Genomic DNA, 18,696 nt, shown 5'->3' with positions numbered 1-18,696 from the left:
TGTCTAAAATTTGCCAAAAGAAAAGAGCAGGGAATTTACACAAAGTAAATTTTTTTTCAGTGAATGGTTTTTTTTTTTTGAAAACTGAATAATTTAAAAGCACAAGAGACGAGCCCTTTTTTATTAATCGAGCATTGTGGAAAACACAGGGGCAGATATAAGACAACACAAAACTGGCTTCTCATCTTGAAGAGACTGAGGTGGCATTCAGTGTTATCTCTCTTGGGTTTTGACATCAGGGACATCAAAACTGAACAGATTAGATACAACCTATTTCTTGAATTCAAATATTGGAGTATAGAAACAAGGCAAAAATCCTGCAGTCATCAATGTATTTCTTTGAAATGCTCCAGAGGTTTAGGGGAAGAGGGAAGAAAAATCGAACAAACAGAAAAAGTGTGCCTGAATTAGAAAGGACAAAATAAAATTGACAGATTTTGAATTTCAAAATATGTTCTGGAGTAACTTACTTATTTCTAACACTGATTTAACTACCAAATAAACATTTAAATATATGGAAGTGTTGTGGGTTTTTTTTTTTTTAAGTCTTTTGGAAAAGCAAAAGATACTGGGAAAAACAAAAGAACAGGAATTCAACAACCCATTTTGCTTGAATAACGTCTTTTAAACTACCATGTTCAGTAAAAAAATGAAAATGAAAAATCCTCACTTTTAAGCAAATGAAAGTCCTCCTGAGAATCATGTATTTGCTTTAATTCTCCAGAGAGCCTAAAAATGCATAAAGTATATTTTAATGAGGAAAAAAGATTTATTTCTGAAACATAATTCCCAATTCACCATTCAATTTTAGTGCTGGTAATGGACATAAAACAAATGAAATGTTTAGAAAATTACTTCTAAAAATAAACTGCTTGTGCAACGTTTTCTTTTTTCTTTTTTTTTTTTGCATTAACAACATTATTCTCTGTTAACCAGAGGCAAAATAATTTTACTATAAGAGGCTTCCTTCATAATCTAAACAAAAAGGAAGACAGAAGGGCAGATTTGTCAAATGCTGTGGGAATACAGCTCTGACTGATTAATAAAAATGTACAGCATTTAGCCTTTGAAATGGTTTGATGACATGTCCCCTGAATAGGATGCGATTATTGACAAACACAGATATCCAGGAAATCAACTGTCACCACACACAAATCTTAAGTCTGTACAAAAGCTACTAACTTCTTGGGTTTTTTTCCAGCACTCAACAGTATTGACTTTAAAACCATATTATCTTTTCACAGCAGTTGCTTTTCAACTTCCATTGCTACTAAGAGTATATACCATGAAAAACAATGAATTAGTAAAATGAATAAACTTTAAGAATCCATTGCAGGCATATCTTGTTCTTAGAACTGGTTTGATCTCAGTTATTTTCAATCAAAACTTCAAAAGGACAAAATAAGCAGCACCTGTTGATCAACATTTGCTGACTCTATATGGTGCAGTGGAAATTACTGCACGTTTGTCACAAACTTGACACTCCAGTTCAAGGAGTGTAATTAAACCTGTTATTTAAATTACACTTGCTCAGTGCATCAGCCTAGTTTCTTCCCACTCCACAGGACCAGACATGCATGTGTATAAGCAAGAAGGCAGCTGGCTCCTGCTAACCTAGGTGGAGAACATTTTTCTCTAAGTTCAAAGGAGAAACTCAGGCAAACCATACTTGTTGTACCTGCTTTCAGATGAGATTTCCTCCCCTCTAAACTATTGCACTGATGATAGATGCAGAATTCTTATTCGCTACAGATGTAACTCTACATTTACATATTTTTTCCAAACCTTTCAATTGAGTTCTCAGGATTATTGGATTCAGTAGGAGGAGTTTTACAGTAACTGAGTGTATACATCCGAACCCTTGTGCTCAGCCACAGCCATCTATTACAGAGGGAAGAATAGCAACTATCACATTGCACGAATACTTCTAGTAGAGCTTCTTGGTCTTCGTACCTTTACAACTTCAATTACTTTTACTGCTACACTTACATCATCTGTATTTCTTGTTCTTGGAGAATGAATTTTCCATAGTTCAAACATTTTGGAAAACCTAAATGCTATTTTCATAATTATTACAATTTTTTAAAAGATTTTATCCCCAAATACTTGGTAGGAGAAAAAAAATATTTGGTACAAAAATATTATTTAAGGATGAATAAGATGCAACTATCAGTTTTCTGGTGAAAACATAGTTTGTTTTGTCTAAGCCTCAGATTTCAAACATACTTAGGGGCATACAACTTGCAGGCCAACTACATGGTAAAATGTTTAGCAAAGCTGGACTGGTGAAAGCAGGCTCAAGTAACGCAGCTCAGAAAGGGCTCAGGGGAAACAGCATCTGACATAAGCTCAGCATGGTGTGTTTGGATATCTCTTCTCAAGGCTTTTCCCACCCATACTAAGGACTTGAATTTTACTTGGAAATCCTTTTACTTGAAAAATTAATTTTATAAGATCAGATATGTATGCATGCCATTTAAAAGATGTGTTTGGCTGAGATGAGACTGTCTGGACCAGTGATTTCAAGAGAAAGAGGTGGGGGGAGAAGGAAGGGAAAGAAAAAGTTCTGAGAGTTATTGAATCATACAGTCTTTAAGGATGGAAGACCTTTAAGATCATTGAGTCCAACCATCTGCCTAGCACCTAGCACCGTGTTCACCATTTAACCATCATTTAATCCACACACTCTTTGAACACTTCCAGGGATGGTAGCTCAACCCCTTCCCTGGGCAGTCTGTTCCAATGCTTTACAACCCTTTCCATGAGTATTTTTTTCCTGATACTCAATCTAAACATCCTCTAGTGCAACTTGAGGCCATTCCCTCTTGTCCTGTCACTTGTCACCTGGGAGAAGAGACCAATCCTCATCACCTGGCTGCACCTTCCCTTTAGGCAGTTGTAGAGAGTGAAAAAGTCCTCCCTGAGCCTCCTTTTCTTCAGACTACACACCCCCAGCTCCCTCAGTGCTCATCATAAGATTTGAGCTCCAGCCCCTTCACCAGCTTTGTTGCCCTTCCTCTTTCTTCTCTAAGAGCCTTGGATTGTGGCTGGTTGTTAAGAGGAAGGCATTTCTTGATTTCAGCTTATAAATTGAAAGAATAAAAAAATCCACATAAACTGAAAAGTGTAACCCAACTGGTTATGTACCCCAATTTCTTAAGCCTTGAAGTAAATGGTAGGAGGTAACTCCTTATTTTGTCATTGATGGTATAAATACGGATGAAGAAAGAAGTGGGGTGGAGAGGGAGGTGAGGGATGGGAAAGGAAAACCAAAGTTATTCTTCCATGCACTAAGGAGCACATACATTCTCTGCATGCCATGAATTACAGAGTCATGACAAGCATCCCACTGTCAGACAGGGGAGTTGTAGCATTACGGGAAAAAAAACCTTAAAAAAATTGATCACAACTGATGTGTGTGAAAATCCATCATGATTAACTATTTCATCTTCTCAAAGAACTGGTTTCTTTCTTGTGCTTTTTTTTTAGGTGAAACAAAAGAGGTCCAAATCATTACACTGATTTAAACAGAATGAGGAAGTTGTGTGTGTATGTGGGAGGGGGGCTAAGTATTATTAACTAACAAATTTCTGATATATGTTGCCATGCATAAGACAGCACCTGAGGCAGTCTTTTTTCTCTCAAAAGAAAAAAAAAGACCACATCTAAAAATTTACAAATTAGACAACAACAACAAAGTGATTAAGAAATTTAAAAGAACTGGCATGGGGAAAAAGAGCAAACAAACAAAAAGGATTTTTAGCTATGCTTTGAAATTAGATGGTGAACAGATGCTTCAGAAAGATAAAGAACGGCTTCTTTCAGGCAGCAAAAGTTTTAGACAGCCTTTGGTATGACCAAAAGGCCTCTGATGCTAGATGAGAGAGGTGAGATCAGACAAAAGCTGTGTGAAAGCAAGGTGACTTTGAGAATGAGGGCCTTGCAGGAGAAAAAGAAACCTTTTGAGAGAGCTGCCACACATCTGTCCTGTTTATGCAGTACCAACTGCATTCTGCTACCTTCCTAGCTAAGGACTGAATGGAGGCTCTTTGACTTTCTCTGGCTCAGTTGTCCTGTGTTTCCAACAACTTCACCCTGACAACTCCTCGTGCTTAACAGTTTCATAGGAATCATATCAGAAAGGCCCTTTTTTGTCAGTTGTACCCAGAAGAGCTTCTTCAATAAGCCAAAGTGATCCAGTATGCACCCTGGAGCAGAGGCAGGGATCATCACACATCAGCTTCCAGAGGGTATGTGCAGGGCTCCACTTCTCTTGACTGGTGCTTGCTCAGGCTAAAAACATCTCCTAGAAATTTTTGTACATTGCATCCAAGATCTAAATACATTTTTTGCATGTTTGAAAGGTAAATGAAACTGCCAGAAAGCTCGTCAGATTAAAAACACCGAAATCCTCTTGAACTGATGACAATTCCTTCTCTTGCTTTTCATTATACTACTACACTGTATGTAATGAGCTTTCCTGCTAAAAGATAACCAACAGCAAAGAAATTCTAGGAAGAAGCAACTTGAGCCGATTCAGTCATTTGCAGGAGGTGGATTTTATAATTAGTTCAGAGCAAAACCTGCCCTTTATTAGCATAGTAATCTTTTTGAACAGTATTCATCTTTTTCACATCATTTTATAGTGTGTTATTCCTTTATCAATCATTCAGTTATAACACAGTGGCTTCCTGGAATTCAATCTAGGCACTTAACACAAGGTTTCTTTGCTCTTCCTTTCCCCCTGGACAAGGAAGTTTGGAACACTTTGGGCCACATGCTAGAATGTGCCATTGCTCAACCTAGATGATACTGTAGTCTAGTCTGTATAACAGGTTTTCACCTTGTGTTCTGAGCCCAAATTCCTTAGCAAAGTCCAGGGAAAGAGACTACCAAGAGGCCTTTACCTGCATTCTGCATGGATTTAAAGGGACTATTTTCAAGAGTAAAGTTGAGTCAACTGCAAATTTTTTCAATAAACACATCCTATCTTTATAAAATATTTCAATTTCTCAATTGCAGAAGTGTGTATTTTCCATGGCAATAATTTTTTAAGGATTAGCAATTTTAGATGGAAAAAAACTGGCAAAACAAGGTGCAAAATGGAAGGGAAAGGGGCAGAAAACACAAAGAAATATTGTGACTCATTTTTTATTTAATTACTTTGAGTTTGTAAGTTTATAATGCTTCTCAGGACTTAGGCTTTTCCTCCTACTTGCAGAATGAAAAATGTGTTGCAATACTGTAAATTCTCACTGCATTAAAGGATTACTTCTCTACCATGAGTAGTCAGAAAAAAACCCTTTTCTAAGTTCAGAAAGCTCTCAGGATTTGTCTGTGTTGCAGCAACCCATTAATGCAAACCTTGCCTTGTTCTGACATACTGGTAAGAGGATCATCCCTGCTTCTGATTCCTCCTCCTTTACTGAATACTTCTCTCCCAGCAGTTTTCAGAAGCACCCCCGCTGCCAGCCTCTCTTTCCATTTCCCAAGGGAACCTTAAATCTTGGCTTTGCTTCACTTTTTTTTAGTTTGGCAAACATTTTAGTAAGCATTCCACCACACTTTTTGAATAAAGATGCCGACCGCGCCTAAGGGCAGCCAGATGTGACATGTTAAATGTGGCTGAGGAGTTATAAAGGGCTGGGCAAGATTAACACGAGCTGTGACTTCACTCTTTAAGTGCAAGGAGTGACCAGTACACATGGTGACAGAGTGGTTCTGTCACCCTTGGCTTTGACTTTTTCACAGAGTAATTTGGATAGAGATACTAAATGAAGTCCAAAGGCAGGGTATGTCTAAGAAGGCAGAGATGCTGTTTTGATTCAGAGGTAAGAAGGACACCTTGACACCTCATTCTCTGCCTGAGTTTCCACTGCAGCACAACACTGTGGGCAGAGGTGCTTAGATGAAGTTCCACCTCCATGTCTCTGAAAATAAAACCTATAGACTGGGAAATGGGAAGAAGACAGTTCTTTTTTTTTTTTTTTTTTTTTTTGTGTAGCAATAGTAAAAAAGTACCTCTGAGCTCCTGAACACATTTATGTGAGGGATGGAGTGCATCCACCGAAGATGGCAGAGAAACTCAGCATCTCATCACAGCTCTGCTTTCTACAGGGATTGCTGTTAAACAGTTAAAAAAAGCACACGAGTGGTAGTGTGTCTCCACACAGAGAAATGTCTGCTACAGCTAGGAGAAATAAACTGACTTATCCCAGCACCTTCTTGCACGTCAATGTCTAACTTTTTAATCACAGCCACCCTGCATAATATGGAAATTAAGAACATCATAATTTCCAGTAATTACCAGAAACATACACATTTTCCAACAGGGTGACATTATGTCATGAATTCCCTTGTCAAGAGGAAAAAAAAGACAAAACATATCATACTTGTTTGAAAAGGCAAAGTGATAGATTTGTCATGAGGGTAATCATCTATATAAAAAAAAAAATCCACTATTATCAACTTCGTGAATTTCTGAAATGGGATTCATTTTCTGCCTGAGCTAATAATGAACATTTTTCTTCTATTCATCATCTTCAGCTATTTTCTCTCTTGAGATTCATTTATCACTAACTACTGAACCTGAGAAATAAAAAATAGGCAACATCCCTTTTTGAAGTAATGGCTTAGAAGACTATTAAATCAAGAGGCAAAAGATGGGTTTTTAAGATGTACATTGAAAATTCTTGTAACAGCTGCAGGTTTTTAACACAGGATCTGCACCACTGGTTTAGTAAAGGTATCGGAGAAAGTAAGTTTATCCAGTGACAGAACAAAGTGAGGAACAGTAGTTTTTTGGTTTTTTCCAGATAAAATTCACAGTAAAAAGAATGAAATTGAAGAAATAATGAGATCGACAGCACTATAAACTGCAATTCACGCTGCAGGAATTAATCTAGGATGATCGTTCAAGTGCATTTAAAATCTAAAATGGCCTGCATTAAAGCAGATCATGCAGATGCTTGAAGTCTTCCTAACCTGTCTGCCTGTGCACACCTCTCAGCCTGTCAGACTGTCACATGGGCCATTGATTGACTGTTTTGTGCCATCGAGATACGGAGTGACAGCCATGCTGGGGGAAATGGCCCAAAATGCTTCTCCTATGGTACAGTGGGGCCTGAGGCTCCCCAAGGATTTCATAGTCTCAGCGCTGCTGAGCTTTCCCTGCTGTTGGCATCCCTGCTCTTTGGCAGAGCTAAGATGGGACACTTCTGCAGGGCAAAGGAGGAAGACACAGGATTTTCACTTTAAATCTTCTCTTGTAAGATTCTGCTGTCACATTGTCTTACTATCCCTACCTTGTATTTCCCAACAAAATGAGCCCTCATATCATCAGCCTGTGGAAGCACAGGAAAGAAGATCCCTTACACACAGGAGATGGAAGGAGCAGGACCTTCTTTGCTTTTGAGTAGGATGCAGAGAGAAGACCTCCCCACATGCCCTTTTACCTCATCCCTTGCTCAATCTTTTCTGGCATGGCAGGAAAAACCATACAAACAATCGCTGTTGGAGGTGCTTGCCTGATGCTACTGGGTGTGCTTTCCCAAGGTTATTGCGTAATTACATTCAGATCTCTCACTTGGGTCCTGGCAGAGGTCTCTGGGCAAATCAATGAGTCTAACTTGCAGAAGGAGATTTCTGAGAGGTGTGTTTCCGTAGCACTAGGATTCACATCAAGGTACAGGTTTCTGACATTAACTGGTTCCATACTTTCCATGGTGCCTCACTGTCCAAACACAGCTTCTTGCTCTAACTTGCTATGCTAAGCAACTGTATGGGATTTGAGAGATTGCTCTCTGAGATTCTAGCTTGCTGGTCTGAAGCCAAAATGCAGACAACATCTATGAAGTCCCAAAGCAAAGCAATTTTAGTATGCAAGGCTGACTGTGCAGGAGAGACTCATTTCACTGTCTTATAAAGCTGGTAGTAAAGCACAGACCCTCTTCAGTCTATTTCTACAGGGTTTCCAAAGCCATGGGGCAGCAGAAAGGAATGACTGTAAATTCAGTCTCCACTCATGGGTTCTGTGTTAGGAAGCAGAGACAGCTTTCAACAGCAAATTCTCATTTCAATGTTGCATTAACTAAGAACAGGATTGGAAGAAGAACAGAGGCTTCAGTATCTGGTATTGAAGGCATCAAATCATGTCAGAGGTCAGCAAAATAATTTTATTCTCCAGGTGATGTCTTGACACTGATTGCTCTAACACAAAGTTGCCAAGTAACTCAGCTATCCCTAGGCAGCACCCTAGAAGTAAGTACTCACAGCTGTTTCTAGAATTTTGCATAGTGAGTATTGAAATGGATTCTCTGCTTAACACAGCAGACAGCTAGCAAGAACAAAGCATGAAATCAAATTCCATCAATCCCTTAAATTTGTTTATGCAATCCATTGTTACTGCTCACAGAACAGCTTTGGCAGGCAAAGGCCATGACAAAACATAGCTGTAGTTTATACAGAGAAATTCTTCCCATCTGCCATTTTTGTTGTCAGTTGTTTTATATTGATTTCTCTCCATGCAGTTCCAAGTTTAATCTGGGCACAGCTGCATTGAACCAAGGAAGCTGAAGCAATTTTTCTCTTCTAGTGAAGCAGAAATGGGGGAGAAAATGGCACCTATCAACGGTTTTTTTCCAGTAGGAATATGTTAGAACTTCTTTGCTGTAACACTGTTGCAGATTAAGCCTGCACTTATGGCTTTTGATACAAATATTTCTGGTAATTTCATTTTATCTGTGACGAGCAAGATGAAATCTACACCAAGGAGCATGTTCTCAAGTAACTTCTTTCTTCACATGGGAATGAGCTGACTCAGCACATGAATTATGGAATCACAACTACATGGTGCCATATTACAGTCCTTAGATTTATAAAGATTTCTCCTTAAATATAAGCAGCTTTGCTTGGGCAATAAAGGAATTTGATCTGTATCTACCTGGAGTTCCACTTTATGTATATGCTGAAATGGCACATGGGATGTGTCCTACAGGTCATTCTCAGTGGTCACAAGGGTGTATTCATTCCTGTGGGGTCTCCAAAACCCTTCTGGTCACTGCACAGCCATGACAGAGAAACTGTAAGCAGGCAGTGTAATCACGGCAGCAGAGCATCTATTGGACATGAGGAGAGGAGCAGAGGCTGTTGACCTTAGTAAGTGGAGTCTGAGATGGAGACTCACAACAAGCAGAGGGAAGAAAACTATTTAAGTTAAAAACATGTCTCTGTGAGATGACCACGAGGGCATCTAAATTAAAGGGTTGCTGAAGCAGTGAGGTTTGGGGCTGCCAGGCTAACTACCAGTAAAGCTCAGAAAGTTCCTCTCAGTCCTTTTGTTTCTATGGTAGCTGTAGCCTTAACATGAAAAATTCCCAGTGGCACAGGACTACTACAGATACATTAAAAAACCCCAAATGCAAATGTTATATATCATTATATGCTGTGAGGGAATCAATCTGATTTAATTTTACTGCTTTTCAATTAGAAGGGTTCAGTGCAACAGAAAAAGCTGCTAGAAGGTGTGTTCGCTTCTATTCATAGCCACCTTTCAACGCACTCTTAAGTTGGACAAAATCCAGTGGGCTTTATTTACCAGCAAACCTTCATGGCAGATAAAGCAACCACTGCAAGAAGCCTGCAATTCTTCTTTGCTAATGAGCATTGCTAGATTATTGTGTGACAGGAAGAACATATCCAGGGAATACCCTGCCGAACATTTCATCCTCCCTGGAATATGCTTTTGTGAGGTAAGTCATAACAAATATAATGTGCCAATTGTCTAACCCATTGGGAAAGAGCAGGTACATGAACAACTTGGTGTAAATATGGGAGAACCTGCTGACAGGCATGGACGTGGTTTAAATGTTATTTTCAATGAGAGCACTATAGGTAAAGGCCAGGCATGTAGATCACTTGTGTAATATCTGGAAACTGTCCTCCTGCTATTGACAGGAAGGACTGACAATCGAAGGTCTTTTCTTACAATGCCTGATACTAAAATCCAGGAATTACCAAAATGGCCCGCAGAAAAATGCAGGGAAAAAAAGAGGTTCAAACAGGTAATTGATAGAAATCCAAAATGACTGATACTATCTAAGGAATGCAAAATACATAATTTTAATATGGAATTCCAAGCTTTAAGCATGCCATCAATGAAGGGCATGAAGTGACACATATCTTAAAGTTCTAGAGACTACCTGGTTTATTCTTGCAACTAGAAACTTCTAATTTATTGATTAGGAGAGTCAACTATTTAGAGAGTCAATTGGATTTTCTTTGAAAGGTGTTAAGAGCATGATTCATATTTTCATTTTGCTGAGCACCCAACCAGAATGTCCTTCCCTTCTCCCATTTGGATAGTCATTATCGAACACAGCTTCCCTATCTGTTCCCAAACTCCTAAACAAAGCTGTCAAAGCTCTCCACATCAGCTATGAATATAAGAAAAAAGCTCCAATGGTTTCCAAGAGGAGAAAGACACGATGCTGAGTGGTAAATGAGGATATTTGGAATACATCTGTGGACACACACTTTGTCATTCTCTACTCAGCTCTTCTCCAGCTCAGAGGAATGGATTCTCTTACACAGCAGCAGCTGTTACTGTTTGGATTGTAAATAGTCATAAGCCATATGGTGTGGCAGGAGAAAAAAACTTCACACTTTCTCACATGGACAAATATTATTATTGCAAAGCATAAACACATCAATATATATGTCTTTTCTCCGGGGAAGAATATAGTCTTCAACCTCATGCTAAAAAAATTATTGGCTTCCAGATGAGCAGATTACCTGTTAATATTTGGTTTAGACTTTTAGAATTTGGATGTCTCAACAGAAAATAAACATAGGTGTGCAGCAGATACAGCACTTTCAGATTGATAGATGGGGTGAAAGAAACACAAAATATAAAATGAGGTAATAAAATGGGAGAGAAGATTAGGAGGAAGGGAGAAAAAAGACAATCTATATGCAATTACTATGGCAGAATATATCACTATCTACTAACTAACTACATAAACCCAGCATGATTGTGGCTTATCATGCAAATGGATCAGCAGTTTCTTCATGCATGTGAATTTGAACTTTCCACCTGGTCAGTGGTGCATAAAGAATTTCAGATGTTGGTGGATTATATCCAGACGAGAACAGGCCTCTCAAAAACGATGGGACCCCTGCTTGGTAAAGGAAGTTGATACATCAATGTATCCAGAACTCGGAACAAGGAGAAGATGCAGTCCACTGCCTTGCTGTGCCCGAGCTAAGGGTTGCTTTTATTTTAAGCCATGATTTCTTCAGCATTCATGTTTAAAACCTACTAGTGCTTTTATTTATGTTATTGCTGAAGAATGTTTAGCTTATCTTTTTGCTTTAAGCACTTTAATTAAAGGAAAGTGTGATCACTCTTCCGATTGTGTGGTGAAGCTGGCAACACACACAGTTAACTTACAGCTCTGCAGAACCAAGTTTCTGAGCTACACCCCAAAAGTCTTAGCAGAGTTACACTGCACTTGCCAATAGCAAACACTGGCACATCCTATTCATATGGTTAGACAGACCCCACAACAGAAACCACGACGTGGCAATTAACAGTCCATCCGTTCTGTGCCCCTCTCAACCTGTTTCAAATGCTACATTGACACCAACTGACACAACAGAGCAGTTCTGAATTTACATGAAGAAAGTCCCGATCAGCAAGATTTTTTTGGTGACTAGCTGCACCCCAAATGAAATGATCCAGCCAATGATGAGGATGGCAGGGCACTTCTAAGTGCAAAGGAGTGACTCCTGACCTCAGGACACCAGCAGCCACGAAGGAAGTCAAGAGACCTTCTACATCATTCATCCCTTGATGAGAATCACAGTCCAAACCTGACCCATGGATATAAATAGAGACAGCTAATCAGCATCTAATATGAAACAAACAAAAAAACCCCCCAATCTTTCCACAGGATTTGGTGCCCCTGCATCCAACAGCCATTTTGCTCTAATGATGTCCCTACCATTCCCAGTTTTCAATGAAAATGACTATATGGTTAAACACCCTTCTACCACCGTTACAATTTCTATCATGACATCATAAACCACATTCTGTTATTATGTATTTTGTTACTAAAACTCAAAAGTGGAAGCAAAATGCCTGTGGATTAGGAGAATGGGTCCTCTACTGCCTTTGAAACATTCAGCATGCCTGAAAGTGGTTCCTTTTTATCTTTGACAGGGGATGTGGCTCAGACCAAGGATCCAATGAGGACTAGATATCCTGACTCACTCTCACCAAGCTGGCTAGATAACTCCATAGTCAAGACAGATGGGGAACCAGTTCACCAGGTTCCAGTGCTGAGGCACTTTGAAGAGCAACTTGAGAATCCCCTCCAGATCTCAGCTCACCACAGCAGTGTTACTGCAAACCTCTCTACCAGTGTGAACACCAGCATATCTTCTTCATGACAACCAGTTGGCTTCCTCCACAGGAACACAATGCATTTGCTGTTCTCTTTTGAAATTACAACCAACATTCCCAGGCACCTTTCTTTTAAAATACTTCTTTAAAATAACAATGTTCACACAAACACAGCCCCATTTTTGATTTCAAGAAATGGGAAATCCCACAGACAGAAGATTTAATTGCACCTTTTTCATGCAGTGTATCTAAAGATCAGTCTTGAGTGCAGGGCTCTGTTCCTGGCAGAGAGAGCTCATCTGAGAACAGAGTACAGTCAGATGATGATGGAAGTGCTACTGTTTTGGGAGAAAGGTAGTAAAAACCCCCAGTCACTGCAAAAAGGAACAAACTGAGATTTTCCTAGTTTTATATTTAAAGAGATATTTAAGCCACTTAGCAAATAAATCATGCAGGAGACACATTTCCAAAGCAGTCACTGGACTGAAGTTGATACAACTAAGTTGCAAAGGTAACTTCCATGCATGGGAACCCACTCAAGATATATGTTCAGACAAGTGCAGAGGTTGTCTTTACCCACAAAACTCTTGGGTTTACAACCAGATTACATGATTGTGGCCTAAAGGTTCAACAGGACAATCATTTCCACTTGCAAACCTGCTGTCGTGAGCTAATGATGGTTGCACAAATCACATATACAAGACAGCAAAATGAAGAACTTCACAGCTTGCAGTCTTTAACTAAATTATATAGAAAAAGATTAGCTTAACTCATACATTCCTAATATGCAGGTTGTGTAGTCCCGTATTTTCAGCAGTGGGACAGTCAAACGGTTGTCACCTTTTACTCATACTTTAGTTGCTTTTTTTAAAAAAAGGAACTACAAATGAGCCCTCACAAATTTGAACAAGTTTTATATTAATCACGCTCTCCCAACTGCAGTGCTGCCCATGGAGGAAAGACCTAGAGACAGCTGCAACAGTGTCCGACTAAATACACCAGTAGAGTAAGAAGAAATTACTGACACTTTAAGAATATGGAAACTGAAAGATTTTGTGGGAATACTGTACTACACCAACACAGCACAATTCACTTTGTAAGCAAGTGTAGTAAAATGGGTTGTACTGTGGCTTCCTCAAACTGATCTAAGGCTGCCTGTGGCAGTGCCTGAGACAATAAGCCAGACGCACTGATTATAAGCTTTACCAGATAGATCAGGCTCCCTTTCTCCCTCAGAAAAGAAAGTGTTCTTTAAGTTACTTTAGAAAGCCTCCAGTTGATTTTTCCTTTTCGTCAGGCTAATATGAATGTCCTGATTACCATCAGCAACAAGAGAAGGCACAATAAAATTTACTTGTCCTAACCTGCAGCTATGCATATAAGTACCTCCCTTTACTTAAGCAGCATTATTCTGTCTGGCCTTTCTGCTGTTATAGGCAAAATTTGGACTCAAAAAACCCACAGTCTTTCTTTGGATGAAATCAATAATTCAATGACTGAAAGATTATTTGCATTTTGATGGCAAAAAAAATTTTATAAAAATGGCTACTTACAGAACATGCAGAATACAGTTTTCATAAAGAGAACAGTCAGAATTAATCACCTTTAAAAATTTTTTCCCCCATCTGAAATAAAATTAGGTTTTGAGGTTTTTTGGTTTTGTTTTGAGGTTTTTTGTTTTTTTTTTAAAGTAAAAACCCCACCTCTTTAAATACCAAGATAGCAATACCACAAGTGATTTTGAAAATCTAAGTTACACTTATCTTAAAAGCAGCTGCTTAGACAAAATGCATCTGTTTAATGAGCTCACATGTTTCCCTTTCGGATTCTTCTGAAAGCCATATGAACTAACTGTGAATCAGATTTGTATCTTGATATTAAAAGAGAAATTACATTCCACTTCCCCACGGAACACAACAGCAAACGTGCCTGTTACTGTCTGTAATGGCTACGTTATGTTTTCCACTTAATAAAAGACATATAACCCTGCAGACAAAATAGCAAAATCACTTCCATCTTACTTTTCAGAAACTGCTGAATAAAACTCAGAACAATAATAAACCCTCTTTCCCCACTCATACAGTTTACTCACCATCACTTTATTCCAAAACTCAGTTTCACTTGAAAAATGATCCATAACAATGAAATGATTTCTTCCTTGTCAAAAGTATCACTCCAATAATTTAAATTACTGAACGCAGAAAAGGAAACATTGTGCTCCACAGAGCACTCTAAACATGCACTGTTGTTTTTGCTGATGCAATGAGGCTTCTAAGCAAACGAGCAAGTTTGCAAGCAAGCTGGGTAGTGGCATTTTCCTTATGATTCAAAAGTGAAGTATGCCTCAGCTAACTGAATGCTCCCACAACATACAATAAAGGAACTCAGGGATTCATACACGTCTCTAACACAATCATTTGTAAAACTTCTACTCGTATTACCATCTCTAAGTCTGCCACACCTCAAAAATGACGAGCCAGATATAAACTTTTACTAGGTGCTATGTGCAGCCAAGAGAAAGACAGCTTCAAGCCAGAGGCTTGTATTTGAAAGTCTGTGAAGCTTAAGTCCCTAAGGTGTATGAAGTTACATTCTGTGTATGGAATGTAACTGTGGATTCCTGCTTGCTGCATATATAAATATGCTAAAGTTCATCATAAGCCACACATTAAAAATATAGGGTCAGCCACAATGCATTACCAGATTAATGCACAAAACTACAGTGATAGGAAGAAGTTACAAAAACATATTCAAATAGGTTTATAATTGCAACTTTTAACAATTAACACACTCCTCCCTCAAGCGCCAAGAAAAGCACAAAAGAATTTGCAGGATAATTTTCTAAGAAATGGGGATTCTGGGGAAAATATAAAAGCTGTGTCTTTCTTTCCACAGAGGTGAAGACCTATCTGAGCTCTGAGAGGCAAACAAGTTTAGAAACAAACCTCTGCCTTAAGATGAAGAGGGGAGAAATCCATAATAACCTAATGACTGCCTGATAGCTGGGAGCCTCCAGTGCAAGATGTGTCATTTATTTCATCAATTTTTAAAGCTTATGTCAGCTGCCTTGACAGGTAAACCTTGTGAAGGTTCAAAATCTTTAAAGGTCTAGACATCAGGAAATAAATGCTGATGCAGACCTTTACATGACCATCAATCCCTCACCGGATTCATTGGATAACCTTTTTTACTTTGCCAGCTTTTACTTTTTCTGACACACTGAGGTTTGAGGTAGCATTCCCTCTACACCACTTGACGTTTCCTAATGAGCTGGGAGCACCGCACGTGCTGCAGCCCTTACTGCCTTGGAAACTGCATCAAGATGAATGTTCTCCACAGCTACAGGTTTTAACATTTAAAAGCTCATGTTTTCTTCCAAGCTTCTAACTTTAACATCTTCCTCTGATGCCCTTGCTGTGCTTGCAGGTTCTTTTCACAACTTCGAGAAACACACAGGCAAAACTAGGTAAGGACATGGATTAAAGCAGGGAGCGGCTCTTAGGGGAGCCCCAGCACCCTCTGCTGTGATTGGAGTGGTGGGAGGTAGCTGGGTCAGCCTGTGGCACTTCATCCTCATGGCTGGGGTGAGCCCTTAACAGCTGGGGCATGAAACTCCTAGCCGGTGGTTTTTACTGGGTGAGAGACCAGTAATGCTACTGGCCTGCTTAAATAATTAAAAACGTAAGAAAAACCTTCCACTTTCTTACAGCCTAGGAAATTCTACGTAACACCTAATTATATATATATATATATATATAAAACAGCATAGTATCTATGCTACTATAACCTGAACTAGTTACACACTTGCAGGCAGCATTTAATTAGATCAGTGGGCCAAAATGAAAAGGAGATAGAGTCGCCCAGGCTACTGAAACATCCATATTGATGGACTCTGACTGCACACTTTGGCCTGGGATATACTTGGGCTGTTTAACACACTGATCAAATTTACAATCCAATTATCTGATCTCAGATATCCTGACCTGTGTCATCCTCAAACAATGTGGAATAAATTTAGATGCACCTTTAATCAGCACTTTTCCCCAGTTAATAGTTTCCGTGTACTATTTATACAAACAAAATTAAATAAAACAGGATACTGGTCATCCTGTATCTATCCAGAAATAAACAACTTCAAAGGATGTCATTCAGGAGTAAATCTATTATAAGTGCTTTTCAAGCTCTTTCATTTGTAAAAACTGGCAAACTGTTCCTTATTGGTAGGTACATTTTTCTTTCTTTATTCTCTGAACCCTGCAACTCAGCAAATTAATATAATTCTTCTGGCATTTTGTGGAACACAGACATCTTTGTCCTTTTGCAAAGGATCCTTAACCCTCTGGGCTTTCCAGTTACGAACAGAATGTCTCCAATACCTTATCTGTTGTCTTGAACCATGTTCATTGAACACAGTGGGTTGGAAATATGTCTCCACTGTAAGCGCTAAGGAATTTTTGTAGCTCCATTACATTACCATGTATTTTACTTAGTCATTTTGTTTTGAGAAGCATTTGAGACTGTGTTACGAAATTTAATTTACATGGAAAATTACCTCATCTTAGATTAGTTATTTAGAAAACTAGAAAACAATTTCCACAGTTAGAAATATTGTGGTGAAAAACTGTGATGTAAACGCTAAGTGACTGAGTTCTTAGTTTTGAAGTAATATTTGGAGGGGGGCATGGAAAAGGAGAGCAAAGGGTGAGTGATGGCAGCTTGTGCACTGCAGGATCCTGTAAGTCAGTACTCAGGATAGATAGAGCGAGGAAAACCACACAGGTGAAATGGTGCATCGTAGAACCCATCTTTAAAGGTCTATTTTTTATTTCTTTCCCCCCCCTTTTTTTTTTAATCTCTTGATTCTCATGCTACACAGTGTAAGATCTTTCATCAGGATCATAATAAACATCTATCAAAGATCCTTCTCTGCTGCCTTAACAGGAGGCCAAATAATTCAAAGACCACTTGAAGTTCAATTACATTTTTCTGCAGTAAGCCAGAGAAAGGTGGGAAGTAAATCACCTTTATGTACCCTTCCTGAAGTTCTTTTATATTGATCCCCCCCAGAAAATGTGGTTTGAACATTTTCACATGTTCATCATCTAGCTCTGAGGTTTGGTTCCTGTAGTAAGCACAAGTATATTCTGTTTTTCATGCTCTATTTCTGAAGCGAGCTTGTTCCTGCAGTCACATACTCCTCTCTGAGCTGTGGAAGTGCAGCAGCTCACCCCAGAGAGGAGCCTTCTTTATCCACTGCTGTCACACTTCAGAATTCCCTTATCCTGTGGGTGACTGAGACAGTCCACTATAATACTACCCTTCTCAATACAACATGCACACACTTCTCTGTCCCAAAATTTAAGTCACATTATTCTCCAGAATCTTCACTCCTATCTGACAAGCAGAGGAAGACTTCACATCTGATTTACTTAGGGAGGTCTGGGTTTTGCAACATGAAATAAGGTTGCAGATGGACTTTCACTGACTGAAGAAGTGTTGCACCAGCACAGAAGCCCATCAGTCTGAAAGTCAGAATCTAAAGTGAAATTCTAGCTGCTGAAACAAGTCTATGCATTGGTTAACATGACAGTTAATCATTTGGGACTTTACTAACACCAAATTATGAGTTCCTTTAAGGCAAACAGCTGACTTGCAGCTAACTTGCAGAAGAGTTCTATGTTCCCTGCAGCTCTTTGAAGAAAAACTCTGATCACCAACAAACAAAACTACTTTTAACTGCCCCATAGGTATTAACAAAACTGAGACTATCACTGTAGAAAGTATGCTGTCTCCTATTTTTACAGCACTGTGGCTCTGAATTTTCACTCAAAATGCAATCAAGTATGACTTGAATACTAAATAGTGATTTAAAAATCTCAAACCCACACATCCTGGGCATAGGCAGATCCTCTCATGACAGGGCAACATCTGACACTGTCATGATAAACAGCTGGGCCAGAGCACTGCCATATGTGTTTGACCTGCAAGTGTCCTGATTCTGAATTGCAACTGCCTGTTCTGTGACTGCTGATCACAACCCCTGAACAGGGCCTGATGAAGTTATTCCAGGATGTGCCATCAGTACTGTGATATTCTTTGTTTTAATGCTTTATGCCCAAGAAGGTGCTGTCAGGTCAAAGCCTTACCAGCAGCAATGCAGGGTGCATCTCACTGTGGGATGTGGAGAGGAATGTGAGGCACGTTAAGGCCCTCACTTCGCTCCGGCTTGTAAGGAATGCCACCTCACAGAAGAAGAGATTATAGATTTGGAAATTATATAAAGTGGCTGAACT

The 18,696-nt window shown here is 39.2% G+C and overlaps 1 protein-coding gene across 5 annotated transcripts in view; it reads right to left on the bottom strand.

Moving 5' to 3' along the window:
- The window catches only part of SASH1 (SAM and SH3 domain containing 1), a 534,286-nt gene that overhangs the window by 175,871 nt on the left and 339,719 nt on the right, over positions 1 to 18,696 (bottom strand). The window contains exon 1 of one of the 5 annotated variants that reach the window (XM_048296507.1): positions 14,496 to 14,652. The exons of the other annotated variants lie outside the window; for them this stretch is intronic. Within the exon in view, the coding sequence (XP_048152464.1) occupies positions 14,496 to 14,540 (45 nt within the window). The 5' untranslated portion in view covers positions 14,541 to 14,652. Of the gene's footprint in view, positions 1 to 14,495; positions 14,653 to 18,696 lie in introns of those variants that run through there. 5 annotated transcript variants of the gene reach the window in all.

The sequence above is a fragment of the Corvus hawaiiensis genome, chromosome 3 (assembly GCF_020740725.1).
Source record: "Corvus hawaiiensis isolate bCorHaw1 chromosome 3, bCorHaw1.pri.cur, whole genome shotgun sequence".
Lineage (NCBI taxonomy): Eukaryota > Metazoa > Chordata > Aves > Passeriformes > Corvidae > Corvus > Corvus hawaiiensis.
Note: the sequence above shows the minus strand (reverse complement) of the source record. Positions and strands in the feature narration are given on the sequence as shown.